Raw genomic sequence first — 13,310 nt, forward strand, 5'->3', positions numbered from 1 at the left:
AGTCCCTCTTCTCTTTCTCCAGATCCATGTTGAACTGGGTTCCCACAGCTGGCCACAGTCTATTCCAGGTGTGGTCTCACCAGTGCTGACCAGAGGGGGAGAGTGTCTTCCTTGGATACGTTGTCCATATGTGGGCCTCCAAATGTGGCCTGGTGTAAAGTATGCACAGGGCACGTATGGTGTTGGCTCTTATTCAGCCTGGTGTCTGCCATCACCCCAAGTCCTTTTGAGTCCTTTTCAGTTGCTTCCCAGTCTGTCCTGATGCATGGAGTTGTTTCATCTCAGCTACAAAACCTCGTGCTTCTCCTTGTTGAATGCCAGGACGTTTCTGTTGGCTCAATCTTCCCATTTTTCAAGGTTCCTTTGGATTCAAGCTCTGCCATTCAGCATGTCAACCAATCCCTTTAACGTAGTGTCCTGTGCAAATCTGCTGAGGGTGCAGTCTGTCCATTGTGTAGGTTCTTGATGGAGATGTTGAACAATTTTTCTTCCTTTCACAACCCCTGGGGCACTATGCTTCTCAGAAGCCTGATGTTGAGCCAATGGTCACTGCCCTTTGGGCCCAGTGGCCTAGCCCATCTTCAACCTACACAGTGGTCTGTTTGTTCAGCTCCACATGCTCAGCTTCTGAATGGGAATGCCATGGGAGATGGTGTCAAAAGCCTGACTGAAGTCAAGATGTGCTACAGCCACTGCGCTCTCCTCGTCCGTGTAGCCAGTCATCCTGTAGAAGGCAATGAGGTTGGTCAGGTATGATATGCCTCTGAAATTCCTCCTTGAGCGTCCATGATTACCTTCTTGTCCTTCATGTGCTTGGGAACAGATTCCAGGAGGCTGTTCTCCGAGACTTTTCCTGACCTGAGGTGAAGTGAAGCCCAGTGGCCTATAGTTCCTTGGGCCCTGCTGCCCGTCTGTTTTTGAGACTGGCCTTATGATAGCCTTTTCCCAGTAGTCAGGTTACCTTCCCTGATTGTCATGATTTTGCATAGATGGTAGACAGGGGCCTTGATATCACATCAGCTGGATCTGTAAAATTACCTGAGTGACCTTTACCCATGTGTAAATGAGACAAATGATCTATGTGCACTTTTCTTCCACACTATGTGAAACACTTCAACATTAGATAAAGAGGTTTCCTCTCATCTGGTAACCATTCCTGCAGTTTTTCCCTATATTGTCATGAAGCGCTTCCATATCAAAGTCATAAACTGCAAATTGAAGATGAGGGGAAAGAAAGATTAGTAATTTGTTAAGTTAATGGATCTGAGTTATAGATGTGTGCATATTAGAATATTAATACTGTGTTGGAGAAAGAGAGTGATAGGTCTGAATTTCCTGACTGACACGCTCTTAGTTTAATTTCATTCAAATGATCAAAATCTGAAATTAAATGCATGGTTGTTTTTTGACTGAAGTTGAGGAGGGTGCATAGGAAAGGCATTATCTTTGTTTCAAAGGACCCAGAGGGTGTGTTGTTCAGGAAGAGCCCTCCTTGAGCAATTTTAGGACTAGCTTGCTAAATTATGTTGTGTCGTATAATTCTATTCTTTAATTATCTGTGTCTTTCTATACAAAATGAATAAAGCTGTTATCATGAACTCTTTCACAGCTTGGACTTTTGAGTGGCTCTGACAAAACCTTGCTGTGAAAAGTTCTGAGTCTGCTGTGATGATCATGCTGTATAAGTCACCGTGGTATATAAGGTTTTGGGAAATGGCCTAATTTGTCCCGAACTGAAAAGAAATCACAGTGTTTGTTTCTCATGCTGTTCAAAATAACAAATAGTTTGTGTTGAGTATGTTACTTATGATAAAAGAGCTACTTAAACAGATGTATAAAGGATTTTTACACTTGAAACTAAATTATCAGTCATGGCTCAGTAGCGGTATGTGAAAGAGTGACGTACTCTTTCACATAGTGACATACTCTGTCACATAGACTGTCAGTATTCAGCAACAGTATTCAGTTTTATTTCAGTGTGAGTACTACTGCCTCACCATCTAAAGTTTCAAGAGCAAACTGCTCAAGAGTTGATCATTCCAAGAGATAGGGAGGTAAGAAAATTACGGGCAATAAATTGAGGTAATACATTAAGGTATATACTAGCAAGCAAAAGTAAGCTGCTGCTTTGCAGTATGATCCTGTGAGTTTGGTTGTGTACACTGTACAGTTTATGGTTTGAGGTAAATTATAAACTTGTTCCAGAACCCCTGCAAATTAGATGGGACTTCTTGGTTAAAAATCAATAATTTATGTTGTGGAATAGTTTGCTTTTTCTTAAAGTTGTTTGCCCTGAATCTTGTGCCATCCATCTATCACTAGAGAGGAGATCAAAACTTCTGTTCAGTTTTTTTTCCCCATTGCTGTTTTCTGTCCCTTCTTTGCCATTGCTGTGTGTGGAGACATTGGTTTGGTGCTTAGGAAGAAGTGAATGGGTGAGCAGGAAAACCTGAAGTCCTGGTTTGTTGCAGAGCAGCAAGAGAGCATGGAATTAAGAAGGAATGCGTGTGTTTAGTGAGGTCGGTGTTAAGCAGGGCTTTCTACATAGTGGATTTGCTGTTGCCATGTTGAGCTTCCTTCACATGACATGAGAAATAGTGTTTGGGCTATATTTTGTTCAGTGCTGTATGCTGGTAATGCTGGTAATGAGGAGTAACTGCATGAGAAAATGAACCTGGTGCTAATTTTCTCAGCTTGAGATCCATTTGAGGTTTGAGAACCATGTTTCTGTTGCCTGCTTTGGAGAGAAGGTACTAACCAGGAAGGAGAGGGAGAAGGGAGTAGTGGCACTACAGCACCATAATCTAGGAGCCTTTTTACTTGCCTCTGGCAAAGATACACTCTGTCCTGCCAGAAGAGTTGAATATTCTTATTTTCCCATCATAGCCACAACGGCTTGTTTGGAAATTTTTGTGCTGTGCGTTTGTTTAAAACACTCAGCCCATGAATAAGAACAAGTCTTCAGTTTTGACCTCCAAAGAAGTTTTCTTCCTTTGGATCAGTGAGGTGGAAAAACACAGGCTGATTACAGTCAAGAAGATAGAGCAGGAAGTGGTTTTTCAGGACAGAATATAGTTACTGAATATAGTTACAAAATATAGTTACAGATATAGTTGTATAGTTAAAAAAATATAGTTGTATAGTTACAGAATATAGTTACAAAATAAATTGTAAGAGATCTAGAATTTTTGTAGCTCTTTACTAGTGATGTGGGTGGAAGATGATTACTAAGTTTATACTACAGGATTTTAAAATGAAATTTCTATTGATGTTTTTTCTAATGTTTTTGTTAAGCCTTCTAAACAGGATTCTCTTCCTTTCTTTGCTTGCCATACTTAACTGCTCCTTTGCCTTTGTTGCCCTGGTCTAGAAGGAACTCTTTCCTTTCCTCCTCCAAGTCAGTGAATCATTTGTTAATAAGATCCAAGTCTACTTGCGTCCTGACAGACAGACCAAACTGCAGGTTTAGAAAACCTGTGTCTTACTGCTGATACACACAATAATATTCCAATTCATCCAAAATTGATTTTTTAATAATATTAATGAGGTATTAGTCTACAGCTATTCAGTTAGCTTGGCATTTCAATTTTAGATTTGAATTCAGAAGCTTTTCATTTCCTAGCGCCACTTAATACATTCCGTCTCCAGTTAAAGAGTATTGCTCCTATTATGATGGACCAGTCTGAGTCAGAGACACATTGCACTAGATGGCATAATACCATAGATTAAAAAAAAGAAAAAAAAAAAAAAAGACACATATTGTGAAGATTTGAGTCATTGATGGCTTCAGGATAAAAACAGGGCTTCAAGGTTTTTTTATTACTGCTTTTACAATCCATACCCCTTCTTCTGTGAGTTTATGTGATTGACTTTGCAGACTTCACTTTTTTTCCTCTCTGGGAAAAATTGAGATTGAATATATTCTGTTGTCTTGCATTGTAAATGAACAGCTCATGCATAAGTGCATCTTTTGCTTTCAAAGGTCAAGTACGTACAAATCTCTAGGGATTGATGTCACAGTTAAGTACAGTCAAGGAAGCTGGACTGGAGTGCTGGGTACAGATGTCATTACTATCCCAAAAGGAATCTATGGCAGCTACACCATCAACATTGCTACCATTCTTGAATCGGAGAATTTCTTCTTACCAGGGGTTAAATGGCACGGGATTCTTGGTCTTGCCTACGATGCCTTAGCCAAGGTAAATCATCCTTTCCCCAGCTATTGTCTTTCACAATGACAATAAATAGAAATCTAAGTATTAAAATAAAGTGAGCAGATGATCTGTCAGCATTAGACTCCTCCCTTCCAACCACTCTTTGCTATGGATCCTTTGTGTTTGTTCCAGAGAGATTAAATTGGATTGAGATGGTACCACAGTCCCATCTGAGGATTTCAGCTTTTCTGGTGATGAAGGCTCCAATTTTAGTTCCTCTGAAATGAATAAGCTTTTACAGAGCTTTTAGTACCAGAGTATGGGAGTAAAGGCTTCTGCTATGTTTGTGGAGGGTGTGTATTAGGGCTCTGATGATCTCCGTCAAGACTTGTCAATGGATTGATGAACTTACTTGGCAAAGCCCTTGGCAGTTCATCCTAACACATTCTCCATTCATCAAGTAAAAGCTGAGACGGGGGGCATATATGGATAATTTCAGAACAAATATTAGCTACAGTGTTTTCATGAACATAGAATCAAGCACTCCTGTTCTTGTGGAGGTAGGAAATTCAGGTAGAAGTTTAAATTAAAACCTAAAATTTATAGTCTAAAATTTATAACCTCATAATCTAAAACTGAAAATGTGATTGGAATACTACATAGTCATGGTTTTCAACCTACACATAACTGTCTGAGAAATTCACAAACTGAGATATATCCCGTTAGAACAAATGATTCAATACTGCCTGCCAACTCTGGAATTAAAATGCTTTATCAAGAGTTGTGTGATCATTGTATTGACTTCTGCTGTATTTGCTGTCATACACTGTCAACAGACAGAGAAGAGCTGCTTCTCAAACTCTGGTTTGGGCAAATAGTGTATTCAGAGCATTTATTTTTCCCTTCTTCCAAAGACTTAAGTGTTGTTGGCTTCTGAGGCTGCTCTGTGCTTTGTGTAGTAAGAGCATTTGGCACCTCGCAAGCTCACCAGGGTCTCTGCCTGTCATGAGATGTACCTGCACAGAAATCTGAATTACAATGAAATTGCAGTACTCTAATAACTGCAAGGACAAACATGACATACAGTGTAAGAAAGAACCTGTTGGCCAGTAATCAGCTGAAGTGAGTGTGCTGGGATATGAAATTATTTAAAAGAAAGAAGAGGAAATTAGGGCCATTGAATTCAAAGTTCATTAGAATTAAACTATGTTTAAAAACTGAATATCCTCACTTTAAAATTCTGCCTTTTAACTGTGGAAAGGTGGGAAGGGCAAGTTACATTTGACTGTTCTAATAACCCAAAGCCTCTTCCAAACAGAAAGCTTCGGTGAGAGTTTCTGCCTGAAACTGAAACTAGTATCTGAGTTTGAAAACTATGGTTGAAAAATACTCTCATGCTTTAGGGACGTCTATGACAGTGGTCAAGAATAAAAATGTTTTTAAAAACAACAGAAACAGAGAAATGACAGGTGTTGGGTTTTTAATGACTTCTTATCTAGAATTTTCATCACCTCATTGTCAGAAATTCAATTTGTTTGTGAAAAGTGCTCTTGTTTGAATGATTTGCTCATTTCTGCAAAGAAACTTTTTAATGAATACTTCTGCAATTCTTTTGGGTTTTTGTTTTGTTTTTCAACACCTTCAAGCCTTCAAGTTCTGTGGAGACGTTCTTTGATTCTCTTGTGAGGCAGGCAAGGATCCCCAACATTTTCTCCTTGCAGATGTGTGGTGCTGGACTGCCTGTTTCTGGAAGTGGTACCAACGGAGGTAGTCTTGTGGGTATCTGTCAATCTGAGAGGGAAAATGTATCTTTGTTAATCTCTCTCCCTCTTTTCTATGACTATCCTAATTCTTCCAAATTTAGTGTTTAAATATATGAAATGTTTAATAATTTTTTAAGGAAAAGTTAAGTATTTAGGCAAAACTCTAGTGTCTGTTTTTATTCTCCATTCTTTTTTTCTCTCTCAATTTTGAGTAAACTTCTGCATTTCAAGTTTAATTTCGATAAAGAAAAACACAAATGTTGTGGTGTTTCCTCAGGGCAAATTCTGCTACCTTTCTTAAACGGAGTAGTCCCTTACTCAGCTGCTAAGCTTGTAAACTCATCAAAATGCTACAGTAATTTTTTTACATGATGTGAAAAGGGGGAGAGGAATCAAGGCTCTTTTCTTTTTTCTTTTTTTTTTTTTTCTTTTTTTTTTTTTTTGACAATATACCAAAGGAAATAATCTGAAGACCAGATCTTCCCCTTGTTGTTACTTTAGGAAGTCTTTCCATCAGTTTTAGTGGGACCAAGAATTGGCCTTTATTTGAATCATGAGTTGGAATGACTGTTCCTGAATTATGCTGAAATAAGCGTATCAGCTTATTTGATCACAAATAGTTATTTTGCTGTAAATTCACAAACTGTAAATGTTAAACACACTTGAGACAGATGAAGCCCAAGAGAGAACTCACTTATGTTAGTTCAGTTCAAAATCCGATGGTCTAGGATGTTCCCAGTCAGCTTCAATGTTAAGTCTTAATGGAAGCTAGTAGTGATAGCAATGATGGGACGATCATATTCCATTTTGGATGTGTGTAAGAAAAATTAAGTGTTCTTAAGCAGTATTAAGGCTTTTCTGATCTGATAAAGTGCATTTATGATGTGCAAGTTTAATATTCTGTCCCATTTTTATACATTGCCCAGATTAAACCACTGAAGATACTGTTTTGATTTTAAACAGTGGAGCTTTCATAAGAGAATCAGTGTGAGCTTGTAGATGATAGATGCTGGTAATTTGGCCCAATATGGGAATTCTGTTTGACTGAAGCACGATCTATTTAATGTCTAGATGCTTCATACTGCTTTATTATTTGCAAAGAACTTGTGAGTAAAGTCCTTGCAAATGGTACTAAATTAAAATTTTGATGCCGTGTGTATCACAATTAAATATTCCCCTTTTTTCCTGTACTTTTTTCCCAAAACTAAACATCTGGGATTTAAAAGCATGTGAATTCCTTTCTCCTTTCCCTTAGGTTCTGGGTGGAATTGAACCAAGTCTGTACAAGGGTGATATTTGGTACACACCAATCAAAGAGGAGTGGTATTACCAGGTTGAAATTCTCAAACTGGAGGTCGGAGGACAGAACCTCGAATTGGACTGCAGAGAGGTATTTGCGATAATGTGTTTCTGTCTATATAAAACGTGAGTTTGGTTAAGAAAACACTTAATTGATCAGTTTTGTCTGTGCAAGCAGATGTGTATTGCAGTCTCCTCTGAGAATTAGGGCTACATTGTAAGTTTGAAAAGAAACCAACGAGTCATGTGAAATGCAGTGTGTACATCAAGCATGCTAAAATTGCTTTAAAGAGGACTTTAAAGTCATTGATAGTATTTTCAGTAAATTAGGGACTAAGCTACAATTGTCAAGCGAGCAGTCCACTGAAAATAAGGCTGCTGTGGTTTGGAAGGGCTCAGCCTCTTCGAGTATTTTCAGTTGTAACGAAGGTATCTAAGCACTGAAGATGGTGCGTTGATTCAAGGAGTCTCTAAACAACTACAATTTATGGTTTTCTGTTATACAGTGAAATCAAACCAAAGGGTTTTAAAGCAATTCTGGTCAAACAAAGAAAAGGGAAGATTTTGGATTGACCCTTGTGGCGATGTCTAAGCATGTAATTCACTATGGCAGTGGGCAGGTGTCATCCTGGGATGCTTCCCAAAGTTATCTCATCCTATGCTTCCTTTTTTTTATTTATTTTTGTAATTTGCTTTTGCTCGCTTCAGCCTTGCCAGTTATTATTCCTGATGGGTATGTTTTCTGTTTTTATTAGGAATAATGTTCTGCTATCTCTGGATCAGTCTAATGAGACTGTGTTGTTGCAGGTTTTATTCCAAAGCTGTTTCATTTTTTTTCTGGAGGATATGTATGTATGTGTGTATTTCATTTGTTTATTACTCTTGCTTGTTGCTATTCATGTTTTGATTTTAGTTCTATAATTGTCATGCCCTGTTTTCATTAGACATCTTAATTTTATCTTTATCTGGAAATCATTGGGACATGATAATTCTGAAGTTTTTATAGTACATACAAATTAAGTGAAATTAATGATAAAAATCTTAGATGTGCATAAATATTGTATTTCTGTACAAAATATGGAAATCATATTGCCATATAAAATATTTACAATGAGTCATACTGCCTTTCAACTTAATAAGCAAAACAAGGTCTATTTAAATACCTCTGTTATACTGTTAGGGAAGGAAAACTGCTGACCCTCTAACATAAATGTTTGTGTTTGCTTTTCTTTCTTGCCTTAAAAAACAGTCAACATGTTTTTGAAGAGGAGCCCTTGTACTAATGGTTTAATACATGCTGTTTCCAGAAAACAACTCACTTAAAAACCTAGCGGTGTTACGAAAGTTTCCTGCTATTGTCGCTCTTTTCTGAGCCAGGGTTTGCTGGCATTGTACGTATTAGCGTAGTATGCTAGTCACTGTTACAGAAGGCATCATTCCTTTCTTGATCAAATGAGATATTCCCGCAAAAATTTAGAGGAGGAACAGTAAATTAGAGCTAGTATGATTAAAGTTTGGCTGGTTAGGGGCTTGCAGAGGGTGCATAATTCACCGTATAGGGTGATGAACTATGTGCCCTCTCTTCTCTTAGTTGTTTTCTAGGAAACGGAACATTTTTTATAACTGTAACGAGACTACTCCTTTCCTTGGAAGGGAAAAGTAGTCCCCTCACTTCAGTGCCGGGAATCTGTCCAGTGTTAGGCTGCAGCTGTGGCCTTGAGCCTGGCAGACCAGGGCTGAGAGAAGTACTGAGCAGCCAGCAGCGCACGCTGCGTAGGGTGCACTGTTAAATATTAACCGGGAAGACTGAGAAGGCACGAAGTTACTGCCCACTGCAAATACACCGTACGCAGCATGAAAATCCAGGTGCTTAGTCCCTGGCCAAGTGATCCTGCTGCTCCAGGCATTTTGCATGGTTTTATGTTAGTGATTGACCCTCTTGGCTGTGCCTCCTACCTACTTTTTTTCCAAGGGTGGCTCTCCAGGATGCTGGTGATTGTGTATTTGTGGTACAAGTCTGTTAAAATGGACTCCACAATGCCTTGATATTTCTCTCCACTCTTTAGAAGTATTTCTGGGTGTATAATAAATGGGTTCCTGTTTGCTTTTTTTTCGGATCTGCTTGGCAGCCTATAGCATCTCTTCTTTCAAAAAGAAAATAACTAAGTCAGAGTTACTTTTTTACTTTTTGGTGTGTTTTATTTTTGTCACTGCGCTAAAGATATTCCACGTGACTTGATAACATCGAAACCAGTGTATTTTAAATTCGCTTGCTGTTTGACCTCTTCCTAAAAAGCTTATGCTGTATATTACCTTGTGTCTTATGGTTATGCGATAAACATGCCACTGTTCAGTTATATTGATCCTACTGCCTAAGCTGGTAACAAAAGTAGTTAATGCAAATAGTTGCCACTGCTACTTGTCTTTTTTTTTTTTCCCTCCACAGTTAATCATAGTTTTTAAGGAGTTCAGGAAAAAAGATGTACCTTTTAAAATGCTTATTCTTTGTTGACTGTGTCTGAAGTTTGCTGAAATCTCTTAATCTGAGGGTTGGGGTTTTAATAACGAAGAGAAATATTTGCTTAGGGGTTTTTTTAGTGCAGATTTTGAGGCAGCAAGATTGAAATTTCAAGTTTCTTTGCACTTGTTGTTGTCTGTGTTTTAGTGATTTTCAGCAGTCGAGAGAGAAAGGTGTGGCATTTGGCATCTGTACTCTTGAGCCAGTCCTGAACATGACATGTAATGGGGCCCAATGTTCCCTGACTATTCTTAGATTAGATACGCCAGTCATTAAAAGTAGGCTGCTGTATTGTGTTTAAACTAGAGCGAGTTGTTTTCATGATAGCAGAGACCTTGATCCAGAGCTTGGACCTATATGTAAGCTACGTCAGCATGCTTAGCATCTGTTTGCACTGACCATGAGAGTGCTTTTAGCCAAAGCGTATGGGAGGTAAAGTGGATTAACCCACACCTCTGAGAGGGGCTGGGCTTTACTTCTTTTTACAGTGATTTGGCCATTTGCAACAGCTGTGGTGACACACAGTAATTTCTTGAGTGGTGCGGATAAACTCACTCTTGTGTCTAGGCTGACCGTGTCTTACTTTTACTCTCAGACTTCATTTGAATTCAAGCTATCAACTAGAGCGAGCTGCTGACAGGTATGACGTGCAGGTTTGGGGAGACAGCTACCAAAAAGGAACAGCTTTGTTATTGTTATGAAACAGTGGAATCTGCATTACATCAACTACAATGCATAACTTCTTTCCTTTTTTTTCCCCCCCTCCCTAGTATAATGCTGATAAAGCAATAGTAGACAGTGGGACCACGCTCCTCCGTTTGCCCCAGAAAGTCTTCAGTGCTGTTGTGCAAGCAATAGCTCGCACGTCCCTGGTAAGCTAATGTCATTAAATCTGCTCGAAATGTTAAATTCCTATTAAATGATCACATGATCTTTGAAAGGAGTGTCATCTTTGCTATCTACCTTGTAAGTCATAGGGTTTTAAGCTGAGGGGAGCAGAATCTTTCCTGGTCTACTCCTGTTAATAAGTGAGAAATGACTGATAGTCTTTGATGGAAATGGAAAAGGGAAAGGGAGGGGAGGGGAAAGGGGGGTCCAAGTACAGACAAGAAGTGTGTGTATGGAAATGCATCAGAAATAGTGCAGAGATGGAATATTTTGTTCTAAGCATTTCAGAAACATGGACATAATCCCTGTTGCTCTGATTCAAAGTATTAAGAGTGCAAAAATCAGTCCTTTCATTCAAAATGGAATGTTTATAACGTAGAAGAACCTGCCACTGCAAGCAGTTCCTTTCCAAGTATAATGCTTACTGTTGTATAGAATGGATGCCATTCATTAGGATTATTCATACCAATAAAGCTACTTTTGGCCTTCATTATTGAATTATTTATTTTTAAAAGCATCTTTCTTTGGAAATAAAGTGGGCTTTAGAAGTAGGGCATGGGTATGGTGGATTTCTCTGAGTGTAGAGTAACTGAAGCAGCATTTTCTGGTTAATAAAAACTATTCATAAATTTTGGTTGAATACAATGAGCAGCACCAAGAAGGTTAAAGATGAAGAAATATCCCAGGTGTTTCAGTGTGAACAATTTTAATATTTTTGTCATGGATTCACAATCAGACAGCAGTAGTCATTGCAAATCACAGGAAATACAGTAACTGGACTATTGGCCAGCTGCCCGAAAGACAGAGTATTTGCCTGTAGGCTGATAATTCAAGACTGAGATCCTTTTCCTACCTGATTGAGAGCAGAGATTTGGCATGAAGTGTTCTTCACTGCCTGCAGGTGTCCAGTGTCTGAAATACATGTACCAGTTATCTTATGTAGCTCAGCTTCCCTGGTTGAAAAGTTCTTCTCTTTGAAAAGCACTTAAATATTGACTGGAACAATTTCAGCTGATGGGGGGGGGGGCGTTGAAAAAAGCCTACCCAAGAGCTCTTGTAATGGCACCTTGTGGATAGAGCATCCTCCTGTGAAGTGGGTTACAGCAGTCCACACTCCTCTCTGATGTTGGTCAGGTCATTTGAACTAGGGCCTTCCACATGACAAGTAAATAATCAACTGATCAGTAAGGTATTAGAGGGGAATCACTCACTCTGCTTAATGGTTTTTGTTCTTCCTATTAAAAATGCATAAGCTAACCCTAAATCTCAAGGACCTCGCTGCTGTACCCCTTTCCCTCCACAGACACCAAAACTTACTTTCACAGCTCTAAACAAAGGAGATAGCCTGTTAAATAAGAAATCGGTTACAAGATGTAAGGATCAGATTCCACCTGTGTAGGAGCAATGTCAGGAAAATGGGTACTTTCAGCAATTGTACCATGGCATCACAACCGTACTCTTAGTGCTCTGTGCTTCTGGCAAGCTATGTACCACTGAAACGTAAAATCATCTGCCGTAGTCAGACATACTTCTCTGACCACAGGTGACCCAGGTTAACAAGTTCCTGCTCCTAGCAGCGTGTTATGAGTTTCCCAGCAAGATGTTATTGCCCCCTCAGGTATGCTGGGATAACTGCATGTGAAGCATTCCTTTATTCAGCTCCATTAAAAACCAAGGCTGTGAGCTTTATGCTCTTTAGTGGTGCAGGTTGTTTTTTTAAACCTTACTTATTTGGACTGGAGTCTTTCAGGGAGCAGCTATAGATGCAGTTTGATGTTGGCAGGTCTGAAGGGTGGTGGTTTTGGCAAATGGGCAGAGATGAGCCACAGAGGGGTGGCAGCTACAACACTTCACTGAGCTGAAGTCAGAACAGCATGTCTACTCACAGCATTAATATAATGCTAAGTTAATAAGCTGAAGAAAGGAAGGCTCAAATAGACCTAAAATCTTTATTTTAATAACCTTTTAAGTATCATACAGCCAAATCCACCCCAATACATTTCTTCAGCATACAGAAGTAAGGCAAAGAAATGCAATGTAATAAGCAGTCTTTCTGGGAAATGAAAATGGAGCACTTTATAGACTTGGTCTGTCCCGTCTGGGTGCTATCTTGCAGTTTTTCTCAGATCACAAGCTCTGCTTTCCAAGACAAAATGGAAAGAGAGAAGAACTATATTTTTCAGCAGGTCTGGCCTGGGACTTAGCTGTGAGGGGCAGAGCATTCTGTCCCATGCCAAGAGACGTACTTAAGCGTGCATTGAGAGTTAAGAGTAAAAGCAGTCTGTCTGTGACGGTAAGTCTCATTGCGTGTTTACATGAGTGTATGCTTGTTGGCCCAAGAACAGAGATGAGCACCTGGAAGTATTAAGTCTTTAATACTGTGCAGCCTGAACAAATATTTCATTGGCAGGTATGTGGGATGGGGTGAATACTTGTCACCTGTAAAATGCCATATAACTAATGTATGAGCTGATGTTTACAAAATAATCAATATCACAGAGAAATACAAATGAGGGGAGCGGAGAGGCTAGATTCCATCTTTCTTCTTCACCCAAAGGGGAGGCTTTGCCTGTGCAGTGTCAGAACAAGATGCTGCCTTGGATGTTGCTTCATGCATGTCGTGGTTTAGCCCCAGTCAGCAATTAAGCACCACACAGCCACTCGCTCACCCTCCCCCCCCCCGTGCCC

At 39.4% G+C, this 13,310-nt stretch overlaps 1 protein-coding gene across 1 annotated transcript in view; it reads left to right on the forward strand.

Moving 5' to 3' along the window:
- BACE2 (beta-secretase 2) overlaps positions 1-13,310 on the forward strand; it is a 52,619-nt gene that overhangs the window by 24,484 nt on the left and 14,825 nt on the right. The window contains exons 3-6 of the mRNA XM_075518943.1: positions 3,983-4,199; positions 5,801-5,929; positions 7,173-7,307; positions 10,505-10,606. Coding sequence (XP_075375058.1) covers positions 3,983-4,199; positions 5,801-5,929; positions 7,173-7,307; positions 10,505-10,606 — 583 coding nt within the window. The remainder of the gene's footprint in view (positions 1-3,982; positions 4,200-5,800; positions 5,930-7,172; positions 7,308-10,504; positions 10,607-13,310) is intronic.

Source organism: Mycteria americana, chromosome 1 (genome assembly GCF_035582795.1).
Source record: "Mycteria americana isolate JAX WOST 10 ecotype Jacksonville Zoo and Gardens chromosome 1, USCA_MyAme_1.0, whole genome shotgun sequence".
NCBI lineage: Eukaryota > Metazoa > Chordata > Aves > Ciconiiformes > Ciconiidae > Mycteria > Mycteria americana.